This window comes from Tarenaya hassleriana, unplaced genomic scaffold, assembly GCF_000463585.1.
Source record: "Tarenaya hassleriana unplaced genomic scaffold, ASM46358v1 Cleome84, whole genome shotgun sequence".
Lineage (NCBI taxonomy): Eukaryota > Viridiplantae > Streptophyta > Magnoliopsida > Brassicales > Cleomaceae > Tarenaya > Tarenaya hassleriana.
Genome location: NW_010970837.1, coordinates 200,783 through 213,359, shown reverse-complemented (window position 1 = coordinate 213,359; position 12,577 = coordinate 200,783). Strand labels below are relative to the sequence as shown.

Genomic DNA, 12,577 nt, shown 5'->3' with positions numbered 1-12,577 from the left:
CTCTCCACGATGCAGGCTTGACACTGGGCCTGGGCTTGGGCCCATTTACTTCTTCTTTCTTGGTAAAAAAAACCCTAGGAAAGATGACATCTCAGCCATTTTTTCTGCACAGAAAGAGAGGGAGAGGAGAGCAACGAAGCTTGAGGAAGCAAAGAGAGACAAACCTAGAACGTCTGGAAGGATTGTCGACGTTGGAATTGCTGGAACACGCCACGAACACCGGCCAAAATCAGATCCGAATCTGATCAAAGGTAAGTGGCTTGAGTTGTGTCAATGTGAGCTCATTTTTATCATTGTTATTTTGTTAAATCGATGAACCCGATGCATGATTAGAAAGAGAAGGTTTCAATAAATGTTTAGAAACAAGCGGGACTCGATTTGGTTGAGAAATGAATGAGATGTGAATGAATGAAAATTGAAGAAAAACTGGAAATCATGGACGCATGAACCTGTTCTAAGTACAGGAAATGCGAATCATTTCCTATCGTGTGACTGTAGTATTTCAATTATTGGTTTCTTGAAATTGAAAGAGGACATTTTAATGAACACTTAGAAATAAACGGGACTTAATTAGGATAAGAAACGAGTGAGATATGGGTGATTGAAGTTAGAGAAAAACCTGAAAAACATGAATCGCGAAGCTGTTTTATTCCACAAGTCTGGATCGACTGGTCTAGGCAGAAACTGAGATAGACGACTGGTCCAGACCCTGGACCGAAAGATATAGTCTGTGGACAAAGAAATAAAGCCTAAATGAGGGCTGGACCGACCGGTCCAGACAAAAAATGAACAATTATGAGACAAAGACTTCTAGGGACGAAACGGAGCACCAGGACTGACCGGTCCAATGGTTGGACCGATTGATCTAGACTAGAATAGAAGGAAAATGATAACACGTATTTTGGGTGACGTTTTGATATAGGATGTCTAGCGTATTTCACTCTATTTTACATATTTGTAGGCATTCTAGGGCACATTTGGCTTCGACATTGCATGGTTGTGTTCTTTGGTGTTTAAACAGGTTTTCACGTATAAAAGAGCAAAAGGAGTGGAAAACATGGGCTACGGAACATCATGGATGAAACGGGAACATTTGGAGTGTTTCCAGGGAAAACGTGAAGCTCAGAAAACGTCAGAATTTGAAAGTCTAATAACTTTCACTCTACAAGTCTAAAACATGCATTATCTACATCATTGGAAAGCTCTTCTCAATATCTACGCATAGACACCAAGATCATCCAAATCCGATATCGGAGCAGGAAGTTATGAGCGAATTCGTGAAGCCCGTCGAAACTGCTCAGAGACACGAAACGATCGTTTCGGGATGGACGAAACGATCGGTTCGGTATCGCAAAAGTTGGAAAATTGCTCAGAAAGGGAAACCGATCGGTTTGGCTTGGCCGAAACGATCGGTTTGACCCCCAGATTCGGGAAAACTTCCAATTTTGGCCAAACCGAAGGGAAATAAGAGGGAGAAACCTCTAGGTCGAAAAGAATTCAGACTTTACACTGAAAATAGACCTAGAGCACACAAAAAGGGGGAGATTATCAAGAGGCAAGAGATCGGAGTAGAAGACGGAGATTACGAAGCCGGGAAATCGACTAAGCATTCTTCTTTTCTTCTATTTTACGATGTTTTGTATTATTGATATGAACCCTGTCGTTTCAATGTTTAGTGAGTAGTTCCCTTGCTGTGGGTTAGGGATTTGCTATGTAGGGATCTTTGGTTTTTAATCCCAGACTATGTGGTATTATTTATTTGATTCAGTTTATTGAGTTGCTCTTAATGCGTTTGATCTTGTTGACCACTTGATTGAATGAACTTAGGGTTTTAATTCGCATAGACATATGGGATTCTAACCTGGAAATAACTCAGTAAATAGAACAGGTATTGTATCGAGAGATGAATATTTGCCTAGGGATTATGATAGCGTTCGTTCATGCATCTAGGGTTTTAGACTATTGAATCGAGAGATTAGTAGGATAAAGCCTGGATAGTGAGATTAGACTTGAGAGAGTTAATCTCTACTTTAGAGCTTGAGTTCCCTGAATTGGATAGATAAACCACTTTGTTTGCATCTTTAGAGAAGATCCTTGCATGTAAAGCAATCTCGAAGCCTGCAGTGTTTTCCATTGATTGTCTACAACCGTTTTAGTTAATTGCTTTGTTCTCAACATTCCATTCTCCACATTCCTATTATTTTTCTTGGATTTAGATTTGGATTTGGGTTTAACTCCTTTGCTTAATTGTGTCCCTGTGTTCGACCCTAGCTACTACACACGATCCGTACACTTGCGGTTAATTGTTGAGTCTAGGAATATTATTACTTGATAGATTTCTACACCTAGATTTACAACATCAGAAAACAGTCTCGGGATGAATTTAAAGTCCTGGATTGACCGGTCTAATTGCTAGACCGACCGGTCCCAACCAGAAACGCGATGAAGACGGACCGAATGATCCCGAGAAGAAATAGAGGCCTTGGACCACCCAGTCCGATCATAAAATCTAAATGTAGCTAATCGAGCATGATTGTATTTGTATTCCGATGTGTCACGCGAAGTGACATCGATCGTCATGAGATGTGACACGCGCGTTAGGTGCATAAACGACCAACACCATGAGATGTGACGGGCGTGTGACACCCATATCCCGATTCCCGTAATAGGATGTGTCATATGGACTAAAAGTAATAAAATAATATTAAACCAAAATACGGAAATTTTAAAACCGTTTTAATATTAATCACATAGAAAAATTAAACAGCAGTAAGTCTTAAAACACACATGTCCGAACTAAAAAGAGTGCAAATGTACAAACGTAGGAATCGTGTTCCATAGTTCAAAACATATAAAGAAAGAAAACCCCGTACACGATGTTGTCTCCTCGAAGTCTTCACCACCTCAAGTGCGCTACTCGTGCTCCTTGTGATATGAAAAAGGTGAAACCACAAGGGTTAAGCACAACGGCTTAGTGAATGACCCAAGTTGAATCCGGTAAACTCGTTCTCCGCGAGAACGGTGTTAAAACGATAAAACACAAAATATAATATTCAACATTAAACATATACTCATATCACATCAGAATACAATCACATTCATGCCCGTATGGCTTCACGCCATAGGGCTAACCATAAACCCTTGTCTTTAGAACCAATAGATCGTCCACGCTTCAGGCGTGTTTTGGAATCGTTTGTCGAATTTTCTTTCATTTGTTCTTTCGGAATTTCAATCCGAGTAGGAACATTTGCAGCATCTATATAATATCTTATTACCCTAGTTTTATCTGTAAATGCATCACGTAACTGATTTGCAACATTCTGCAAATGTATAATCCTTTGAACTTCTAGTTCTCGTTGTTTTGCTGGGGTTCAAAGTGGGATAATGATGGTGTATATCAATTAAGATCATTTATATTTTCCATCATTCTATAATTTTCTCCCCCTACTGGTGGGATTCAATTTCATTAAAATGACAATCAACAAAATGAGTCGTAAAAATATCTTCATTTTGTGGCTCAAGATATCGTATAATGGATGACGAATTGTACTCAATATGTACTTTCCAAAAATTCATGCCCGATTTTGACTTGTGATGATCTAATTATTAATTTTCTTCTAGAAATGCATCACAAGAAACTTCATCCAATTGAAAAATCTTCTGGTTTTTCGACGGATGACCATAAAAGTTTCCGATGATTTTTCTCATCATAACGGCACCGGGTGACCCAATCGATCATGCCAAACTTTGAATGTATTAGTAAACTTCTGGTTTACTATGACATGTGATTCAATCACATTGATATTAGTATAATATAATCCCGAAGATAGAATGGATAGTTTTTGCAACACATAATTTTATCCCGAATTGATTGAGGTAATATATAAATACTCAGTGTCATCCTCATTCATAGTTTCAATATGATATCCACAGATTTATCCATATTCTTTTTCTAAGAACAAAACAACATGACAATCATTAAAAACTAGATATATTAATAACACATAATAACATTACTAACTTATGAAGTAAAAATAGTGATACAAAGCACAACAACATATCATGAAATTATTTATACATGAAAATGCATATATAGATAAGATTGATTATATGAAGTATGCAAATATTTAAATAGTTTTTATTCATAACCGACTCCATCTTCAGGATGGGCAAAATCATCAGCAAGGTCCATGTGTGCAAAGTCTTTAACACCACTAGCATCATCATCATAATCACTCATGACATGATTGGTCTCCATGTCTTTCCCTTTTGTTTCTTTAATCGACTTCTAATAAAGTTCCACCAAGTGTTTAGCGGTGCGGCAAGTACATGACCAATGTCTCGTCATTCTACACCGGTGGCATGTACTTTCTTTCATCCTCTTGTTTGGATAATCATGTGCTCCCCCTTTATTATTGTTAAAATTATGGTTTCGGGATGAGTTTTCTTGATCACCTCCTCTGATCCATCTCCGATTGGCACCATGACCGCGTCCTCGACCTCGGCCTCAGCCTCTACCTCGAAAATAACCATGTACTCGGCTATTATAAGACATAACATTCGCTCCAGGGAATGATATTTTTTCTGTAGCATTCGCTTCAGGGAATGGTACAGATCCAGTTGGTCGTGACGCATGATTTTTCATTAACAACTCTTTATTTTGTTTAGCCAATAGGAAATATGATAAAAGCTCTGAATATTTTGTATACCATTTTTCTCGATATTGTTGCTGGAGTATAATATTCGAGGTATGCATAGTTGAGAATGTTTTCTCCAATATCTCATTTTCAATGACTGTTTCTCCACATAATTTTAGAATCGAGGTGATTCGATACATTGTTGAGTTATATTCACTGACATTCTTGAAATATTGAAATCGGAGATGCATCCATTCATATTTTGCTTTGGGGAGGATCACTGTTTTTTTATGATCAAAACGGTCTTTTAATTTTAACCAAAAATTTGCAGGATCTTTGATTGTCAAATATTCTTTTTTCAAATCATCATGAAGATGATGTCGCAACAATATTAGTGTCTTTGCCTTATTCTCGTTTGATGCACTTTTTTCTTTAACAGTGGTACCAAGACCTTTTGATTCGAGATGCAACTCAGCATCCAACTACCATGATAAATAATTGTTTTCCGATATGTCGAGGACCTCAAACTCGATATTTGTCATTCTTGCCATTATGACTAAACGAAAAAAAAATACGTCATACATTAGCTTTATTCATTATCGTGGATAATACAACATAGTGAAGTACATGATTACATATAAATTGCTATAATTAGTAACACATAAACGAGAGATAAGACCGCAATGCAAATTGAAAACAAAAGTGGGTCGGGATTTTTATCGAAGAAAATACTAAACGTTACTAAAAAATTGCTAAAACAAAGAGAATTTTGATTAAATTCATCTTGAGAGATTTTTTTTCATAGAAGAAGAGAAGAGAATGAGATGATTTGGTGTAAGTTGTTTGAGTGAATGGATGGATGTATTTATAGGGTAAAATTTACTATTTCTAACTATTGGGGAAGAGCCAAAATTTGATTTTTTTTTATTTTTTAAATATAGTCGTTGGAGAAAAATAAATTTTGAAAAAATTATAAATTATTTTATCAATTTATATTATAAACTATACACAAAACAATTTATCAAAACGAATTGGTAAACTATTTTGTAAAATTAATTGATCATATTATGTTTATAATTAACTAATTATTTAGGAATCAAATAATTTATAATTAATCTATCGTTATATACAAAATTTTTAAAAGTTTATATATATATAAAATTTATCACTAATATATTTATTAGATTAATTTTATATTATTTTTTATAAATAACTATTATAAATTTATATTATATATGGTAATATTTGACACGGTGAATATATATTTATATAGACTAGGTAATATCCTGATTATATATGGCGGCATTGCCGTCCGTAGAAGCAAAATATTTCAGACGGCATTGCCGTCCATAAATAATAAACATAATAGTTTATTAATAAGTAAGGCGGCATAGCCGTCCAATATTAATAATTAAGGCGGTATAGTCGTCCAATAACAAATAAATAATTAAGGCGTCACAACCATCCAATAACGAATAAATAATTAAGACGGCATAACCGTCCAATAACGAGATAATTAAAGCGGTATAGCCGTCCATATTAATAATTGAGGCGGCATAGCCGCATAGCCGTCCATGAATAATAATCGAAGCAGTATAGTCATCCACAAATTAAATATAAAGAATATCAGTATTCATATATAGTTTGGAGTTAATTCCACTCAAGCATCAATGAATACATGTATATATATCATAAAAACGAAAATATTAGTATTAAAGATAAATTATCTTATCTTTTGGTTGTAGAAAAGCGCTCGTGCTGATAACGCGTTATGAAATCGGAAGAAATATTAATGACCCAGATATTAGATCGTTAACTATAAACCAAAAACTGTATTTAGGAGAATGCAGAATCAAGTTTTTTTTTTTTATAATGCAGAATCAAATTTATTTCTTATTGATCTCTCTTTTGAAAGTATACAAATGGAAGAACCAAATGGTCTATTTATAGAAATCCCAAAATTACTGTTCACGTATACGATCGGTGTGAACAGTATCGTATATATAAATAGTACGTCAGTATAAATAATACCGGTGGACTCCACCATAAATATATTTTATTTATAACAATATTTACATAGACCGTGGGACATGACATGAGAGGGTACTTGTAACTCTTATGATCTACTTATGTTTGTCCTTTCTCGACATGAGAGGGTACTTGTAACTCTTATGATCTACTTATGTTTGTCCTTTCTCGTCCTAATTCTGCAAAAGTCCATACACGCATGAGTTTTAATAAAATTAAATTAAATCAAATATCAAAATTTCTAAGCTTCACAGGCCAAATAAATTATTCTGTACAAGACATACTCTAGAGCCAAGCCCATTTATAAAAATAGAATAACCCACATATTACGATAATAATTATATATATACATATATAAAGACTTTCTAATTGTCTATATACGAATTATGTGTGAGAAGAAAAATATTTGAAATTATGCAAGATTTATTAAAAATTTTGTAATATAATCTATGATCCTCAAGGGCGTGTGTGGGGGTTTTATCAAAACATAAATGCTTATGGAAATATTTCCATATAGGATAACAAAGATCTTTAGTATCGAATATCAATTTTCTTTTTTATTTACATTTCTTCTTATATACTATTCACCGTCATTATTTGGAAATAGCATTGATGGTTTAGAATTGGATCTATTATCTTTGCATAACAATGATTTTTCGATTTTCTATATATATATAAACGATTTTAAATTCAATTCGTGTTCGATTTTAACAATTGAATATTTTTTCTAATTTGTTTATTTGAAAATTTTAGTAATTTGTATATTCCTTTTCATTTTAAATTAGTTTTGTTTTGTAAAAAAGATAATAAGTTTATTTTTACATCATATTCATTTTGAATACAATTTATACAATAACAAATTTTGGTTTATAAATGGATAGCCATGATGGCCGCCACTATTTTTTGTTCATTTAACTGATAAAGAAAAGGAGAAATCGCCAAAAAAACCCTGTGCTCTTCCCAGGTCAACGAAAAAATCCTATACTTTTTTGCTTACCAATTAAATCCTATACTTAGTGTGATCAACCGATAAAACCCCTAACTTTTTAAAAATTCACCGAAAACATCTGTCAACTCAAACAAAAATGATGATGTGGCAATGATATGGCTTTCAAGTCATACACATATCATCATAATTATATCACATCATCATTTCAAACAAAAGTTAAATTAAATAAATAAATTAAATAATATATATATAAATTCACATATATATATACATATTAAAAATAAAATTATTTGTAATTAATAAAACATATATATACATAACTATAACATATATTATATTATAACTAATACATATATATTAAAATAAAAGTAATTATAATTAATTTTATATACATAAGATGATTTGGTGTAAGTTGTTTGAGTGAATGGATGGATGTATTTATAGGGTAAAATTTACTATTTCTAACTATTGGGGAAGAGCCAAAATTTGATTTTTTTTTATTTTTTAAATATAGTCGTTGGAGAAAAATAAATTTTGAAAAAATTCAAAATGCTTTGCACTCGCTATGTTATAGTTATGTGTATATGTGTTTTATTAATTACAAATAATTTTATTTTTAATATGTATATATATATGTGTGGATTTATATATATATATATATATATATATATATTAATTTAAATAAATTATTTAATTTAAATTTTGTTTGAAATGATGATGTGGCATAATTATGATGATGTGTGCATGACTTGGAAGCCATGTCATTACCACATCATCATTTTTGTTTGAGTTGACAGACGTGGGGGGTTTTCAGTGAATTTTTAAAAAGTTCGGGGTTTTATCGGTTGATCACACCAAGTACAGAGTTTAATTGATAAACAAAAAAGTACAGGGTTTTTTTCGTTAACCTGAAAAGAGTACAGGGTTTTTTTGGCGATATCGCCTAAAGAGAATAGTTATAATATGTTCTTTGCTTTCAATTGGTCCTTTTGCTTCCACTTTCTTTTTCTTTTCGGTCAAGTGAAAGTATTTTGTTAAAATGGATTAGGCTAATAACATTTTAGCATTTATTGGGTTGGGTACAGCACAACAAAGCTGAAAAGAAGTGCACTCCGTTTGCATACTTTGGAACCTAAATATTAATGTATAATAATAATAACAATAATGTTGAGTTATTTAAATTTATTTAAAAATTAACAATAGTAAATTCTCATCCGCATCAATTATGATTAAAAAAATTAAATCTAAAAAATTACTATGTAAATTTTAAAATATATAAATTTATCTAAATTTTTACTATATATATAATATAAAAGAGATATTCGGTATAATAAAAAAAGTATTAAAAACATTGGTATGCAACTTTAAAAATCAAAATTAAACCCATAAAATATTTTCATATATACATACATATATATATATATATAAATCAAACCAAAATCTAATCAAACCATTCAATAATATATATATATATATTTATTTATTATTTTAGAAAAAATAATATATAATTTTAGTGTATATATATTAACTGAAATATTTTGAAATATATATATAAAATATACAAATAAAATTTTTTATTTAATGTTGTGTAACATGATATCTCGAGTGTAAGTAGAAATCTAATCATTCAATATTTTTTCGGATTAAATGGAGTAGTCACACGCATTTTGGGTCGGGCTTGATTCAGGCCTAAATTTTTTTGTATTAGTCGGCCCGTCCATTTATTTATCGTGCCTATATTATTAGGTCAAACCCTTAATTTTTTCGAACGAGCTCGAACAGATTTTCGGGCTTCAAGATTTATTAACACCCATATGTGGGGTCCATACATTTGAGATATCTGACAACACGGTACAAAATTAATGGAAAGAGTAATTTTCGGTTTTCTATGAAAAAATTAATTTTAAAAATTTTGAAATTTCCTCCGTCACAAAAATTTTAAAATTTTTTGGTATATGACTAGTGTAACCAATGTGACCAGAGTTTAGTATTGAATGGTGTGACCAATATGATTTGTGTGACTATAATTGGATTTTGAGTGATGTTACTAGTGTGACCAATATGATCAATGTGAACAGTGGATCAGAATTAAATTTTGAATTACGTGACCAGTGTGATCAATATGACCAAAATTAAATTTTGAATGATGTGATTATTATGACTAGTGTGATCAAAGTTTAATATAAAGTGGTATGATCAGTGTATCTAGAATTGAGTGGTGTGACCTGTATGATGTACCTTTGTTTTATTGTCAATTATTTTATTACCGTCCTGAAATCTATTTGGGACTAGAGATGCGCTTCTTGCACATTTCTTGACATCTTTGCTCTGCAACTGTCCCATTTTCATCGAAGGCCACACAATTCACATTAAAATCACAAACTCAAACCCAAATAACACAAATTTCATTAATCGAATCAATCTCGAATACTACCAAACTTATCTTCAGTTTTTGTTAATTATTTTGTTTTTGACCAAATCGCGAATGACGACTGAGGCCATGGGTGAAGATGTAATCGATGTAAAAAATTATTTTTATTTGTTTTTCTGTGTGTATAGAAAGGAGAGGAGAGCCGAGAAAGAAACTGAGAAAGAGAGAAAAGTTGTGAAAGAAAGAAAACCGCGAAAAAGAGAGAGATGTTAAAAGAGAGAGAACAACTTCTAAAATTTTGTTTTAAAATGGTTGAGTTCTTGGACAGTGAAAAACAATTTGACGTTGCTTTAGGTTGTGATATGTTTCTTTCTTTAGAGTGCTATTTATATTCTTTATTCATTTTAGGATTTTTTTTTAAATCAGGATTTTGACAGGGGTAGTATTTGCCATTTGGACTTCAACATTGGAAACAGCGGAACAACATAACCATTAAAAGCAATCTACGTTACAAATGTGAAATTGAAATACCATGAAGAAGACATTACAGCTTGTGGCTTTTGAAGATTTGAGACTGACATCTCTCGAGCCATTGAACCCTAACTCCTTCCAATGGGGGACAAATTGGATCAAAGATCGGTCTTTGCAAGAGAGAATTGAAGCTAACCCTTCACTTTCACCAAGTTACAAGAGAGGAACAATGAAAAGAAAAGCATAAAAGGAGCAGATACACCTTCTGATGTGTCTGATTCAATCAGAAGTAACCGACACCTCTGAGCTCCGAAAGGCTTGGCTGCTGCATATCGCTGTCTTTTCCTAGAAACACTATTCGCCCTGCAGATCCAATACAGAAATCAATATCTGAATTGTCCGATAGAGATTGGGTCCTAACTCCACCCAAAAGCTAGCTCAAGGGTGGAGGGTTGATCCTCCCTCATATAGAGGTCCCAGATTCCTCCCCACGGTCGATGTGGGACTCTATCAATACCGTCCCCTTTAGACAGCGACGACCACGACGCTGATGGTCGCTGGCGGCTACTCCCTCTCTTTGGGTTCCTCTCCCGACCCGATCGCTGGCCCACCGGACCGAACCGCCGGCCCACCGGGCCAAACCGCTAGGGTTGGGACAAAGCCCACACCGGCCCGCAGAGAGAGGCTCTGATACCAACTGATAGAGATTGGGTCCTAACTCCACCCAAAAGCTAGCTCAAGGGTGGAGGGTTGACCCTCCCTCATATAGAGGTCCCAGATTCCTCCCCACGGTCGATGTGGGACTCCATCATTGTCCCGTTGGGAAATAATGTGTCGTGAAAACCGTTCAACATGAATAATGAGAGATATAGAGTAGAAGAGAACTAAAGAAAAGCAAGTTCTTTAATAGAGAAGGCTTAGAGTGAGTGTACCGTTTCTACGTATTGCAACCTCCCTTATACGACGAACTACACCACTTATGGGATCTGAGAAGATTTTGGTCTCCAAATTACCTTCCAAATAAACAACCATGCTGCATAAAACATGATATCATGATGTCAAAGGTTGTATTTAGCAAAAGGAACGGCTGACATGAAAGGAGACAATGGGAAGCTTGTTCTCATTAGACTCTAAAAGCAGAGATTTGCGTAAAAGTTTCATCCTCTTCTCAAATCCATCAACGAGGCATATATTATTCAGTTTATGGATCAGCGGTTCTTGGTTTTTACAGCTGTCTGACATGGTATCCAGCAAGATTAGTAAGGATTGAGAAGACAAAGCAAACAGCTTTTCTAATGGGAAAGATGGTTCATGGTTGGGTGGACTAAACATTTCGATTGCTAATCCGTTGCATGAGTCATACAACAGGCATTTGAATAGTTACATGGTTGGAAGTCAGGCTTATAGTTTCTATTAAAATGCAATAGATGAGATGAAAAGGACTGATAAATGGAGATTATTCTGAGATCTCCACCTATGGTCATCAAGCGCTAACTACGTCTATGCTATGGTCAAATATTTTCTCAATCATAAGGCAAACTTACTGAAGATTATGACATCCAGATTTCTTAAGAGATTTGATATGACTATCTTCAGTAACCTACTTGAGATCATAACTTGGTTAGACATGGAAGATGAGACTAAACGGGTGGCCCGACTGATGAGGTCAATGCCCTGATCTTCTCCAAAAATGCAACCAAATGAAGCCAAAGAATCAGATAAAGTCAAAATCTAAAGATTAGGCAGACCAAGCAAATCCCAGATTATTGAGCCGGTAAAAAATGACATTTTCCAAAGCACGACCATTTGCTCAACTTCTTCCAACAGATATCACCCAAAACTGCTCTACAAATTCTAAAGGTCACGGTAATAGCCTAATGGTTAGGTTATTAACAGTACCATGACAAGATCAACTAAACCTAAAGTTGTGATGAAAAGGGATAAGATTGCAAAGAACTAACCCAGGTTGAACACTCTTTAACACAAGATCTGCTAAACGATCAGGGTAGACAGAGACCCGGTGCCATTGCACCGCAGATCGGTTTGCATACTCCCTCGGTTCTTCTCCCATTAATGGTCTCCTGTTGTTCCGCATTCCTCCAGTCCCTACAGAGAAGAGCG

At 34.0% G+C, this 12,577-nt stretch overlaps 1 protein-coding gene across 1 annotated transcript in view; it reads right to left on the bottom strand.

Annotated features, from left to right (window-relative positions):
* Window positions 1-10,444: 10,444 nt before the first annotated feature.
* LOC104803364 (single-stranded DNA-binding protein, mitochondrial-like) overlaps window positions 10,445-12,577 on the bottom strand; it is a 2,941-nt gene continuing 808 nt past the window's right edge. The window contains exons 3-5 of the mRNA XM_010527290.2: window positions 12,418-12,577; window positions 11,389-11,489; window positions 10,445-10,819 (exon numbers count right to left, since the gene is read on the bottom strand). Coding sequence (XP_010525592.1) covers window positions 10,740-10,819; window positions 11,389-11,489; window positions 12,418-12,577 — 341 coding nt within the window. The 3' untranslated portion in view covers window positions 10,445-10,739. The remainder of the gene's footprint in view (window positions 10,820-11,388; window positions 11,490-12,417) is intronic.